At 36.5% G+C, this 12,686-nt stretch overlaps 1 protein-coding gene across 9 annotated transcripts in view; it reads left to right on the top strand.

Moving 5' to 3' along the window:
- Window positions 1–12,686, top strand: part of USP33 (ubiquitin specific peptidase 33) — a 45,771-nt gene that overhangs the window by 23,272 nt on the left and 9,813 nt on the right. For 7 of the 9 annotated variants that reach the window (XR_015699326.1, XM_087734709.1, XM_087734707.1 and 4 more), the window contains 10 exons: window positions 600–1,020; window positions 1,435–1,575; window positions 4,445–4,557; window positions 5,904–6,076; window positions 6,179–6,282; window positions 6,869–6,902; window positions 7,739–7,784; window positions 8,571–8,751; window positions 10,037–10,163; window positions 12,179–12,348. Coding sequence is in view for 8 of the 9 variants with exons in the window: in XM_087734709.1 (XP_087590835.1) it covers window positions 600–1,020; window positions 1,435–1,575; window positions 4,445–4,557; window positions 5,904–6,076; window positions 6,179–6,282; window positions 6,869–6,902; window positions 7,739–7,784; window positions 8,571–8,751; window positions 10,037–10,163; window positions 12,179–12,348 (1,510 nt within the window). In the remaining variant the exon portion in view is untranslated. The remainder of the gene's footprint in view (window positions 1–599; window positions 1,021–1,434; window positions 1,576–4,444; window positions 4,558–5,903; window positions 6,077–6,178; window positions 6,283–6,868; window positions 6,903–7,738; window positions 7,785–8,570; window positions 8,752–10,036; window positions 10,164–12,178; window positions 12,349–12,686) is intronic. The other 2 variants (XM_087734711.1, XM_087734710.1) reach the window with 2 other exon arrangements.

Genomic DNA, 12,686 nt, shown 5'->3' with positions numbered 1-12,686 from the left:
GTAATACTTGATAGCTCTTTGTGGAAACACTGATAGTTCAGGATTCTTGTCCAGGCTTGAGAAGAATAATTAAGGTCTTGTTGACAGTATGATGCAATTGGAAAGACAGGCTAAGTAAGTACATCATAATACTTTTTAATAAAGTACTTCCATGCCCAGTGACAGCAAGGCTCTGACTGCTTTGCTGAAGATGCTGCATAAGGTTTTAAAAAACTGTCCCTAAAACATTCCATTACCAGCAAAGCTAGAGTCTGACCACACTGTTGGTAGTTGCTTGAGTTGCATTTATAGTTCGTGTAAGCTATGGCAGTATTTTTGTTAAAGTTGTTGAAATAGGCTTTTAGGGAATTGAAGTATTTTGGAGGAAACTGTTGTGTTAAGATTACTTGTGACATGCAAGAAATGGATGCAGGAAATAAATACGTGGTCTGAAAATGAAATTTCATTTTAACATTAGACCTGAGACAGAGGAATTTACCTTATTCTTCTTTAACAGCCAGCTGTAGCTTTCATTTTAGTGATCTGTATCTTTTCCTGATATGACTTTAATATCTTCCAAATAAAATGGAATAATATTGTAAAATTGTTTAAAATCCTAGGATGCACAAGAATTTTTGCGTTGTCTAATGGATTTGCTTCACGAAGAACTTAAAGAACCAGTTGTAGAATTGGAAGATGCCCAGCCTATGAGTGTTGAAGACAGTATGGAAGAAGACAAGAGCCAGTCAGATGTAGGCTTTCAGCCCTGTGAATCCTGTGGTACCTGTGATAAAACAGAAAATGATGCTATTTTCAAACCTGTCTTAGAGGATCCTGCAGAGACAACCATGTTAATTCAGGATGATGATAACAACTCAATCACATCCAAAGACTGGCAGAAAGAAAAAATATCAAGCAACAAGCTTAAACGGTCAAATTCTATGGAGGACTTGGAAAAAGACACAAACACTGCTTCAGAGACCACTGAATTTTTAAATAATCAAGGAACTGTTAAAGTACAGATACACAGCAGATTCTCAGGTAATGCATTACTAGTGTGCAATTGAAATAGTCAAATTCTTAGCCACAATATCTGTGTGAGTGGAAATGAGTTGAATACAGTAGAGAAGTATAGGTCAAATAGGGTAGGTGGATTTGCTTGTAAACAATACGCCTTCTTAATTTATTTTTTCAGTTTAGGTGTTCTGAATTCAACTTGAATTCCCTTGGAAAGCCTAATATTTGTAAATTGTAAGGTTTCAGATAACCCAGCAGAGTGGGGTTTTTTGGTTTTGTTCTTAACTTAAAGGTATATGAATTGAGATGGTGCTCCATTCCTAAATGTTCAGTGACTTGACAGTGTGGTTAAATAAATTACATAACTATTGTGTTTGTTCATTCTGCAGTACAGATTTTTTGGTAGAATTTATTAAATAATGCAAATATTAATTCCAGAGTACATCAGTGATGTCCACATGAATGATATGTCTGCAGCCCAAACCCCATCATCAAATGAAGGGATGAACACACGCTTATCAAACAGTCCTCCAAAATCATTCTCATCATGCTCTTCACTGGCACCAGTCCACAAAAAAGGTATAGGTCATTTATTTTCTCCCTCCTGGTGCTGAATTGCTCTGTATTACAGTTTTCATTTTGTTGTGTCTTGCGTAGCAATACAGTGTAGTTCTTAGGGTTTTGTTTTTGTTTTTTTTTTTAAACCCCGATCCCCAGTGGGGAGAAGGAGCGTTATGTAAGCTGGACATACAGTAAGAATCCCTTTTCTTCTGTAAAATTCTGATTCTTTTGAAGCATGAATGGTATTTGCCTCTACTTTCGGAGGATGGAATAATACTTTTAGACAGCTTTCTCAGTTGGACTGGTTTGGAGAGAGGGAAAATGTGGGAGAAGTTAGTACCCACAGAAAGGTAATGCTTTACAGAGAACATGTGCGTTGGTTCTTCAGCAGAAGTTCAATAAGGCAACATTTTAGTTTATTAAGGTTTAAGGAGCCATGTGTACCTATACTGTAGATAGACTTGTAAATGCTAGCTGCTTTCTGGTTGTTACTGTCTTTGCGGTGTAGACTATTTCTTTTGGCATTTTCCACAGTATGATGTGTTTATCAGCATCCACAATGTTGAGATTTTTATTGCCTTTAGATACAAGACAGTGCAGCTTTAGGGCACAAGGAACGATATATGACATTTTTTTTGCCCTTATTTGTCTAACGGTAGACTATTTTAATAAAAGCTTGTCTTTTGGAACATGCTTTTAAGGCTAGTATTAAACCAAACCAAACCAAACCAAAAAACTCCCACAACTTTAATATTGTGATCCTCTTTCATTCAACAGGCTGTCCAGGATAAGTTCTGAAAACGTTCATGTCGTCCTTGTAATGCTTTAGCATTGATGTTGAATGACAGTGATTTAATGGACTTAAATCATTGACCTCCTTCGTTCATTTGTTCAGCAATTTTGACAGTGCATCTGTACTACTCTCTGCAGTTTTGGCTTTGCCGTTACAGAAGGGTTTTAGACAAACTGAAGCGAGTCTGTCAGAAGAGGTACTAGGTGGCTGGAGCCTGTCATGTACATGGAGAGGCTGGGAGAGCTGGGTTTGTTCAGCCTGGAGAAGGAAAGGCTGAAGGGGAACTGTTGCTGTCATCAGCATAATGGGTGGTTATAGAGAAGGCAGAGCCAGACTGTTCTTGAAGTCGTGCAGCAAATAGAAATGGAAGCAAGCTGCAGAAAGGAAAATTTTTATTAGATGGAAGGAAAAAAAAAAATCTTTCCATGGAGTGGCTGAATACTGGAACAGAGGTGGGAGCCTAGAGGTACCTTGAGGTTCTTGGAGATGGATATTCCAAAGTTCAACTAGAGCTGCTTTGAACAGAGACTGTACCAGATGATATCCAAAGGTCGTCTCTTCCAATCTAGACTACTGATTTTTGTCGCTTCCTGATAATTTAACTTTTGGTCGTCTTTATTGAGTATTGAGGGAACAGATACGTGTGCAGTAGAACTGACTAGAGGTGTAGTGTGGCAGCTGTTTGCAAGCTTACGAGGTGGGTTGTTTGGGTTTTTTTTAATTCCCCATAGTGACAGGGGAATTCCCTAGTGTGCCAGGACTTGTGTCTGGGGGCTAATACCTAATTACAATACACCTATTCCCTCCTCTTCCCTTTCCCCCTTGCTGAAAGCATGTGGTATCTGTTGGGTGCCACAATTCTAAGATGCCCCTGCTTGTCATTGTCTTGCATTTATTTCTGCTGTTTGTTAGTGTGTATAAATGCAGCACATCCTCCACATCACTGATAAATGAAGAGTTTGGAACGATCTTGAAGCAGTTTAGTGGCAAAATAAGTGATTGAAAGGAACCTTAGAGAGTTCTGGGCAAAAGGCTGTATAAGGCAGTTTGTGTCCATGATAAATAAAATACCTCTGATGCATTGTGGAAAAGAGGGTTTTTCAGATTACTTCTAGTGGCTGTTCTTTCTGCTGCAGATACTTTTAAATTCAGACTTTTCTATTATTTTGGACGTCTTTCTAGGTATGGGATGATACAGAGACAATGTATAATTCTGCTGGACAGTAAAGAGACAAGAGTACTTGCTTGTGGGCAAACTCTTTATGTACAAAGGAGCCTTGGGAGGTTGTGTTCTATGTGAAGGATTTATTGGAGCAATTCAGTTTCTTTTTCACTGTAATTATTTCCATGTTTCACTGCCTATCTTGTTACTGGCTGTCAGCATTTTGGCAGAGTTTGCCTTTGACTTCTGCAAGACTTTTGAGTGGTCTCTTGGGTAAGGTACTGACTCCAGAAGAGGTTTTGTGATCTTCATTTTAGCCTATTATTCCAGTAATCTGTAGAGCCCAAGAGACTGCTCTGGTGTGTTTACCTAATTAGTAGTGGATTTGGGTGGGGTGCATACGTTATTGGCTTGGAGTTTTACTTTATTTTTTTTAATAAGCTGCTGTTAGGCTGGACTCTAGGAGTAAATTTAGTCTACTTCAACCCACTGCCATCAGTGATACAATAAACTTGTGTGTGAGCTCTTCAGCCCAACATGGTTAAAACTTCCTGGAAAGACGTGATCGGATTAAATGTCAGATAGAATGTGCATTTTTAAGTTTATACCTTGGAGGATTCCTGCCAAGACAAATCTTGTAGCAGCAGGCTGTAGATTTCAAGACTGGCAGTTTGAGTTTTACTTAAGCAGAGGCAAAATTTTCTGGTGTTTGTCCCCCATAAACTGCTTGAGGAACCTATGTGAATTGCCTGGTACTAGCAGTTACCAAGTTGTGTCATTTCTAAGAAATATTTTGTACATATAAAACAGGGCTTGGCTCATAATTTAATCCTAAATAGGTGTGATCTCTAATTAATTATGCCAAGTTGAAGGAAATCAGAATCCACTGTATCTTGATTTACTTTCAGCATTTTATTTTTGTTATTTTATAGTTTCAACTATATCATCACCAAAAAGGAAGAAGCGCAAGAAGTACAGGAGTGTTATCTCTGATATATTTGATGGGACTATAATAAGCTCAGTACAGTGCTTGACTTGTGATCGGGTGAGTAAAGAGGGGAAGTTCTAGCTTTTAATATGTTTTTTTTTTTCCTCAATACAAATACTTAGTTTTACAAATACGGTCATTCTCTGGTAACTTTATTCTTTTGTGGCAGATTTCCTCAGAAGGTTAGGTTGTTCCATACTTGTTCACTCAAATAGTAATAGCAGCTACTACCAGCACTTTGTGTTTAAACTAGCTTGCTTTCATTGAGCTGGATATTTACTCAGAGCTGAAAAATAACATTTTGAGAATTGGCTTACAGCAAGGATGGAGAAAGAAGCTTGCTCTTCAACTTCGCTTAGGTATGATTAGTTTCTAGTACTGTTCTGAATATCCTAATGCATATCTGCTACTGTCGTAAGTTCTCAGGTACATAATGTTACAAAGAAAAGTAAAAGACAGTAGTCCAATCATACTGCTATAACAATCTTACCAGGTAGATTGAGGCTAAGAAAATTCATGTCTTTCAAAAAATCCAGGTAAAGACACTTACTTTTACAGGTTATATGAATCATTAACTGCTTTCTGAAGTTGTCCTCTACTGCAACATGTGGTGCAGTATAGGAACAGTTGATTTTTTTCTCTACTATTTGCTCATAGAATTACTTAGAACAGCACACATGATCATTTTAAAAAAGTCAATTACCTAAACATGTCTAGTGGACCACTTTAGTTTCAAAGCAATTGTATCCAGTATTGGATATACAAATCTTTGCACTGGGGACAAGTTTGTCAACATAAAGTTTAAACCTGACCCCCATGCAGTTGCATGCCCTTACTGCTTCCCTCGCTTTAGATCTAAGAATACCGAGACCTCAGGGTAATCTGGTGAGCAAGTTCAAAAAAAAAAAAAAGAATTTTTAAAGTTTGCTTGATGTTTTACTCTGTGACTATGTGATCACTAAATCCAGCATGGGACAAAGAAAATGCACAGCTGGGTCTTTTTTGCAGTGGGTCCAGTTATATCAGGTCAAGATAATGTCAAAGGAAAGTACTGTCAAAACAATGGGCTGAAGCTTTCTGAAACTAGCTTGTATAACAGGAGCCTGAGGTAAAAATCATAGTGCTTTGTATGACTAGTAGGAAGACAAGTAATTAATAACGACTTAAAAAAAAGTTTCAGTGACAACAATGTGCATGTTCACTCTGAAATGTTATTTTTTCTTCCTCTTTTTTTTTTTTAGAAAATGAATTCTTACGTATCCTTATTTATAATTAATTTGCTACCTAGTGGAATTTTCAACTAGACAGTGACTTAGTAGTTACTGGTGAACCTTACAGAATTCAATTTAATTGCTGTTTCTCTTCAAGCTTAACTATTTTGTTTCATTTGTTTTCTTCTTTAGCTGTCTGTAACCCTGGAGACCTTTCAGGATCTGTCCTTGCCTATTCCAGGTAAGGAGGATCTTGCTAAACTCCATTCTGCAAGTCATCAGACATCTCTAGTCAAGGCAGGGTCATGTGGAGAAGCATATGCCCCCCAGGGATGGATAGCTTTTTTTATGGAATATTTCAAAAGGTAAATAATATTTACCCTGTTTTATTTATTTATCTATTTTAAAATTCCAGTTTCTGCTCTTCTGGCAGAACATTTGTTGGTTTTCTTTCTTTTCTGTCAATGATGTTTCAGGTTTGTTGTCTCATGTGTTCCTAGCTGGTTTTGGGGTCCAGTTGTAACCTTACAAGATTGTCTTGCTGCCTTTTTCGCCAGAGATGAGCTCAAGGGTAAGAGGTTAATTACATGAACATGTTTCTTCTGGGTTTCTTTCCTCCTGTCACAATAAGATGATTAATATCTTCTTAGCATCACGCAATTAAGCAAAGGCCACCTGCTAGACTGTAATACAGTCGTTCCTTGCTCTTATGGGATCATTCATTTCAAAAAGGTAAGCTTCTCAGTCAACTAAATATTTGAGGCAAGAAATGCCCATGAAAGCTGCTTTAGAAATGTCAGATAACTCTGAATTTGGTTTAATGACATGGTATCGACTGAAGGTTCATAAAAATTTCAAAAAACACTATATTAATACTCATTCTCGTAACCTTAATTTGGACTTAGTAAATTATTTCCCTTGTAAATTATATAGCATTGTCTCTTCAGATTATGCTGTACTGCCTCATGGTTGAAAGCATAAAGCCTAAGAACCTTTCTGTTTAGTTGCTATGTCAACACTCTTATGACTGTTAAATATTGAATGCAACCTAAAGATAAATTCCCTTGAAACTTTTACATACCAAATGTATGCTCTTGAAGGGTAACTATTTGGATTTAGAAAATAATGGCTGTTTGTCTTCTCCCTGATATTTGCAGGTGATAACATGTACAGCTGTGGAAGGTGTAAAAAGTAAGCTGGCTTTTACCTTTGTTTGTTTTAACTTGTCTCAATTTGAGTGCTTTAATGCTTCTGTTAGTCAAGAGGCATTTATTTCTGTTGGATATGTCGCAGTGCTATTAATCTTTTGATACTACCTTATGTTCTGGCTGTCAGAAACTTAGTATTACAAAGGTGCAGGAGTCACGAAGCACTGACTCGCTGTACCATATTGCAAGCCAAATGCGCTTAATTCTTTTTCATGTTCCTTACAATTTTAGACCTTTCTAAATTGTTTTTGATAAAATAAAAGCTTTCAGCCCTCTATATTACTAGCAGGTTTTCATTGATATGCAGTAGGTCACTTCAGTGAAAGCTAAAACTTTTAACTTCAGTTAAAAATAAAGAAATATACTATGGCTTTAAATACTAAAGAACCAAGAAACCAAAGTGGTCTGAAGACTGCTCAAAGCCCTTTATGGAAAAGGAGTGTTATTCCTTGCTATATAACTGGTGATCTGCTGTAGGTAATTTCTTAAATAAACTTAGTTGGTTTCTTTTTTCTCTTTTGCTGAATAATCAGCTTTAGTGAAGCTTTAAAGTTCTTTCCTTTGTGCTAAGACAAACTGTTAGCTAGATGGAACTTGATTATCTGTACTTGCTGCTTCGAATTTTTCAGCAGTACAGATTGTCTTCTGAAGTGTCATTGTTTGTATCATTTTGGCTACTCCATGTCTAGTCTACATTCCAGAAATATTTTGGGTTTACTAGTGTAATGTTCAGCTTAGACTTTTCCTGATCTAGCACAGTAAATTAAAACCTTTTCAGAACTAAGTATTGGTTGTTTTGTTTTGTTTTTCTTTGCTTAGGTTAAGAAATGGAGTGAAATTCTGCAAAGTGCAAAAATTTCCTGAGGTACTGTTACTACATGCACTTTAAAGCACTTTTTCTGCATGATTAGGAATGTGGTAAGACTAATGAGTTGCATGGAGTAAATTGTGTTTATAATGTTATATGATGAAAGTGCATCTTCATACTGGCATTTGTTTTAAGAATGTGAGCAATGTTTGATTATTCATCGTGTAAGAAAGTAAACCTTGTACATGAAAAGCAAAGTTAGAAGAATGGGGTTTTTCTGTGTTGTTATTGTCAGCCTGCAGAACTTATTTATACTGTAGATCATAGAATTAAACACCACAGCCAGACTGGAAATCTTTTCTATAAGTAATGCTTGTAACTTTACATTTTAAAAGTAATCCAATCTTACACTTCAAAACATGAGTTGATGGCTGCAATAATCAGGAAGAATTAATGTCCCTTGTGACCAGATTGTGCATTAGGTGCATTGAGGAAGAGAAAAGGTATGTTGTTCATTGCTGCATCAGTGTTAGTAACTGTTCAGGACTGTGGGCATTTTTGTTTGGTGTTTTTTTTGTTGTTGTTGTTGTTTGTTTGGGTTTTTTTATACTGTTGGTAAGATGTCTTCGAGAATTACAAATTCATTTCTAACTCCTTGAGCTGCAATTGATTTAAAAAAAAAAAAATTGTGGAACACAGAGCTTGTGATAGTTGCCTCAGGCCATAGAGAAAAGTGATCCTTTTGGGATGATAAAAGGAAAAGATGGCATGCACAGTGTAGTTATTATATATCAAATAGTAGAATGTATAGTTCTTGAGTGAATCTGTCGATCCTTCTTACAGATATTGTGCATTCATCTCAAAAGATTTAGACATGAACTAATGTTTTCCACAAAAATTGGGACCCATGTGTCCTTTCCCTTGGAAGGCCTTGATCTTCAGCCTTTCCTTGCAAAGGACAGTCCAGCTCAAATAGTGACTTATGATCTCCTATCTGTCATCTGCCATCATGGAACTGCCAGCAGTAAGTATGAGGTTGATTGTTTGGTCTTTGCAGTTGATATTCACATCAGCATTTCTGTTTAAGGATTATATCCATATACTGAAGGGTAAATAGATAAGCATTGGTAGTTATAATGTGAAAGATAAATGCTGTGATTTTTGCCTTGAGCCATAAGATGGCTTGCTCATAAAGAGTTGACACATCTTTGAAATTGTATGATATACCTAAATAAAATTGTAGGTGGAAAAACGTTAATAGATCCTGGAATATTAAGTAAAAAACCTACATGCACTATTGAAAGTGAACAGTATAAATATACAAATAATGTTACATGCCAGCAGATGACCAGGTGATCGGCTGTTCTACAACTGTTGTTTGTCTAGAGTTTTGATGCTTTGTATGCCTTACTTTTTTGGAAGGAATTCACAAAGCACCACAAAGATGCCAGTAATTTTTTTCAAAGATGTTCTTTTGGGTGATCGCTGCCAGTTAACCCCAAAACAGGCAGTAACTGCTATTTATGGGTAGTGATGAGTAGCTGAATAAATGTCTTACTGCTATATGTTAAGCTCATTCCTGCCCAAGTGCTTTCAGTATTTATAAGATTTGGAAAATAGGAGAACGAGAAGTTTGAAGCCAGAAACTTCATGGATTTTTACAGAAGTTACCCACCCCCTCCTACTCCCCAAACTTGAGGTATCCATTGTTTCGATTTTTGTTTCCATTTTTTCTGGATGCTTTTTCATCTTCCCATTTAGTGCTTGCTGAATGATGCTTTTCGTAATCAGTTTAGTAGATATTTTGATTACTTAATTATTGACAGTTGAAAATGCATTTAAAAATAGTAATAATTTAAAATATATTCTGAATAGTCTTCAAAACACAGTTAAGTATGGTCTTGATATCATGTAGCTGTTACACATCTATGCTAACTTCTATTATAAAGCATACAAAGATTTGAAAAGAGTTCACTGTGGAAACTGATAAGGGTAAATTGTTCAGACAGTCTTAGTCTTGATTTGAATATCATGGTTCAGGAGTGCATTCACTAGACAACAAGCTGTTTGAAGTGTTCAAGAATATGCTGAAAGTGGTGTTCAACTTTCTACTGGCTGATAGAAAATCAGAAAAAAAAAGCTGATCCTGAGTTTGAGAGAATTTAATATCCAGGTCCTGTCTGCTAATGATTTAATGTTTCTCCCATTTAAGACTTGGTTTTTTTGGACTTAGTGTGCAATACATGAAAAGGAAGTAAAATGGGCAGCTCTGGACACTTTTTTAATAACTCTTGCTTCTAACACTCTAGGTGGACATTATATAGCTTATTGTCGCAACAATTTAAATAATTTGTGGTATGAATTTGATGACCAGAGCGTCACAGAAGTATCAGAATCCACAGTGCAAAATGCAGAAGCCTATGTTCTCTTCTACAGGTAAGAAATTAAAAGTACAATCATACTCATATTAGTCAGGTATGTAAATAACTTTTTAAGCAGTTGGGCAGCTTTCAGAAATTAGCTGCCCCACAAGAATTATAATGAACGAATCTGACAAACCAGAAAAGCCTATGCTGGAGAGAGATTTAATCCTTCAGTTATGTCACTTGCTTTGTCACTGCTAAAACATGTATAGAAGTTAAAATGAAAATGAAATCTGAATAAATAAAGTATAGTAAGATGACTAGAAAGAGAACTTTAAGCAACTGTTAGAACTGGCCACTAATTACCTTCTTTTCAATTAGAGGAAAGGAATTCTGCGCATGGGGAGGTTTTGCACACAGACTCCAACTGTTAAAGCTCTAAAGGGTATTGTGGAAAGTCTTTAGCAGATGGGATGTGAACAATAGAGGTTTTACTGTGGTGTAATTTAATTTCAGGGAATTTATAGGCTCCTCTTTTCCTGAAAGTTGAAATGAAACATGAGAAGTCATGTTATCATCTTCAGTCTAAGGAATTTTTGTACTTGAAATAATAAAAGCAACTTAACTCAATTTTCAAATTCTAGATTTCTGATACTCAGATCAAATTTCCACTAGAAGTTGACTGCTAAATAGATTGTGTCAGAGTTGCACAAGAAATGATATGTGTTCTGAGAATGTTTAAACTTTCATTAGGAGCACTTGTACCTGTCACTGTCTGAGCGAAGCCTGTAGGTCTGAGTCAGTAGGTCTTTTAAAAGGAATGTGGAAGTCATGCTGTATTGCCAAGAAAGAACACTGTACCTCATTGTGGGCAAACATATTAAAATAAATGATAAAAGAATAGCATTCATAAAATTTGGTTTTAAAAAAGAATATACCCACAAAACACTACCACACACACAAAACAGATGTTCTTTCAGCGCATTTTAGAAAGCTTAGTGGACATATGTATGCATTTTTATATTACAGCTGGAAAGTGAACTTAGCTACTTCAATTTCATTTCCAGACTTTTAAGGTTTTTGTTAAACAATTTTGATCTGAATTTAAACAGGTAATGTATTTTAATTGGGTTCATAGCATTTGGGTTTTTTCCTACTCTCTTAGTCTTGTTTTGCTATACTACAAATAGCCTTGTTGCTATAGCCGTTAGGTCTACCTGAAGCTTTTCTATCAGCTATTTGAGTCAAATTCGTCTCCGTAAATTAACTGAGGTGGCCCAGTTTTTGTGTGATGCTGAGTGAAGTTTCAGGTGAGGGTTTTGGAGGATGGAATGTATGGTTCAAACCTGCTTTCGGAGAAGAGATATTCTATTCAATCTAAAAATAGAGGAGCAGAGGTACTTCAGTTGGACAGCAGTAACAGCCTCAATAAGAACAGCAGGGGGATACAGGAGAAGTAGGGGAATTACCTGATCTACTTGCTGTTCAACCTTACTTTTGAACGTAAGTAAGGAACATCTGCCCAAGGCATACAGCTTGCAAAGCTTTAGCTCAAAAGATGCATAGAGGAAATGGGCAGGTGGGCAGAGCCTTTTCTTCTCCTGTGGTAGTAATCACCTCTGTGGTATCGTCTGCTGTCTCTGTTGCAGTCCAACTATTTGCTTTAGATTGAATGGAAACTGTCAGGGGTCTTTGAGCTGTTGAATTAAGCAGGCCAAAGTTTTCTCGTAAGCGTGATAACACCTGTGCCATGGCTTATCAGAACTAAGGACAAGCATAGGTTTAACAGACCAAGTAGTCTTTGCTGCCCTTCCCACTCTGTACTAACTGTACTGACTCTTGTGACACACAGTTCTGTAATGTGACGGTCTAGGTTCCTCCCACACATTTAGGTGGTGGCTCTGGCTGCGCATTAAAGGTGCAAGTTTTTTCACGTGCTAAGTCGACTACTTCATGCTAGTGGAACTTTGAAGTATAGACAAGGCCCAGATAACTTACTTGAAAGTACAATTTTCTTTTCACAAAGTAAATTATCTGCGCTGTACACAAGGATATATATTTGTTTAATGATTTCTATTTCGGTAATAGAAAGAGCAGTGAAGAAGCACAGAGAGAGAGACGGAGGATATCAGGTCTACTGAATATGATGGAACCGAGTCTTCTGCAGTTTTATGTTTCCAGACAGTGGTTAAATAAATTCAAGACTTTTGCAGAGCCAGGACCAATTTCAAATAATGACTTTCTCTGTATGCATGGAGGTGAGACTGTAACTGAGTATCATTTAAAAAGAATTTGTCTGTCGACTTGCAGCTATACAGGGATGTACACTTGTTTTAATTAAAGGAATTATGAATATAGTAAGTTCATATTATAACCTCTGTAATTTCTTAGGTAAATTAGAACTATAACTTCTAAGTAAATGATTTCTCTCGTTTTAGTAGCTGACTAGTTGGAAATGATACTGTGTGAAGTTCTAATTTTTTTTCTTTTCTCTGCACATTTGATTTTGTTTATAAGCTTTCTTGATTCTTAAAGAGGAACAGTTTGGCTTATCTGCTTGCTTCCTAAACATGTATGTTCTCATTTTTAAAAATCC

This window comes from Nipponia nippon, unplaced genomic scaffold, assembly GCF_047370975.1.
Source record: "Nipponia nippon isolate SJK-2023a ecotype South Korea unplaced genomic scaffold, ASM4737097v1 scaffold_5, whole genome shotgun sequence".
In the NCBI taxonomy this organism is placed as follows: Eukaryota; Metazoa; Chordata; class Aves; order Pelecaniformes; family Threskiornithidae; genus Nipponia; species Nipponia nippon.
The sequence above is the reverse complement of the archived record's forward strand: the minus strand, read 5'-3'. Positions and strand labels throughout refer to the sequence as shown.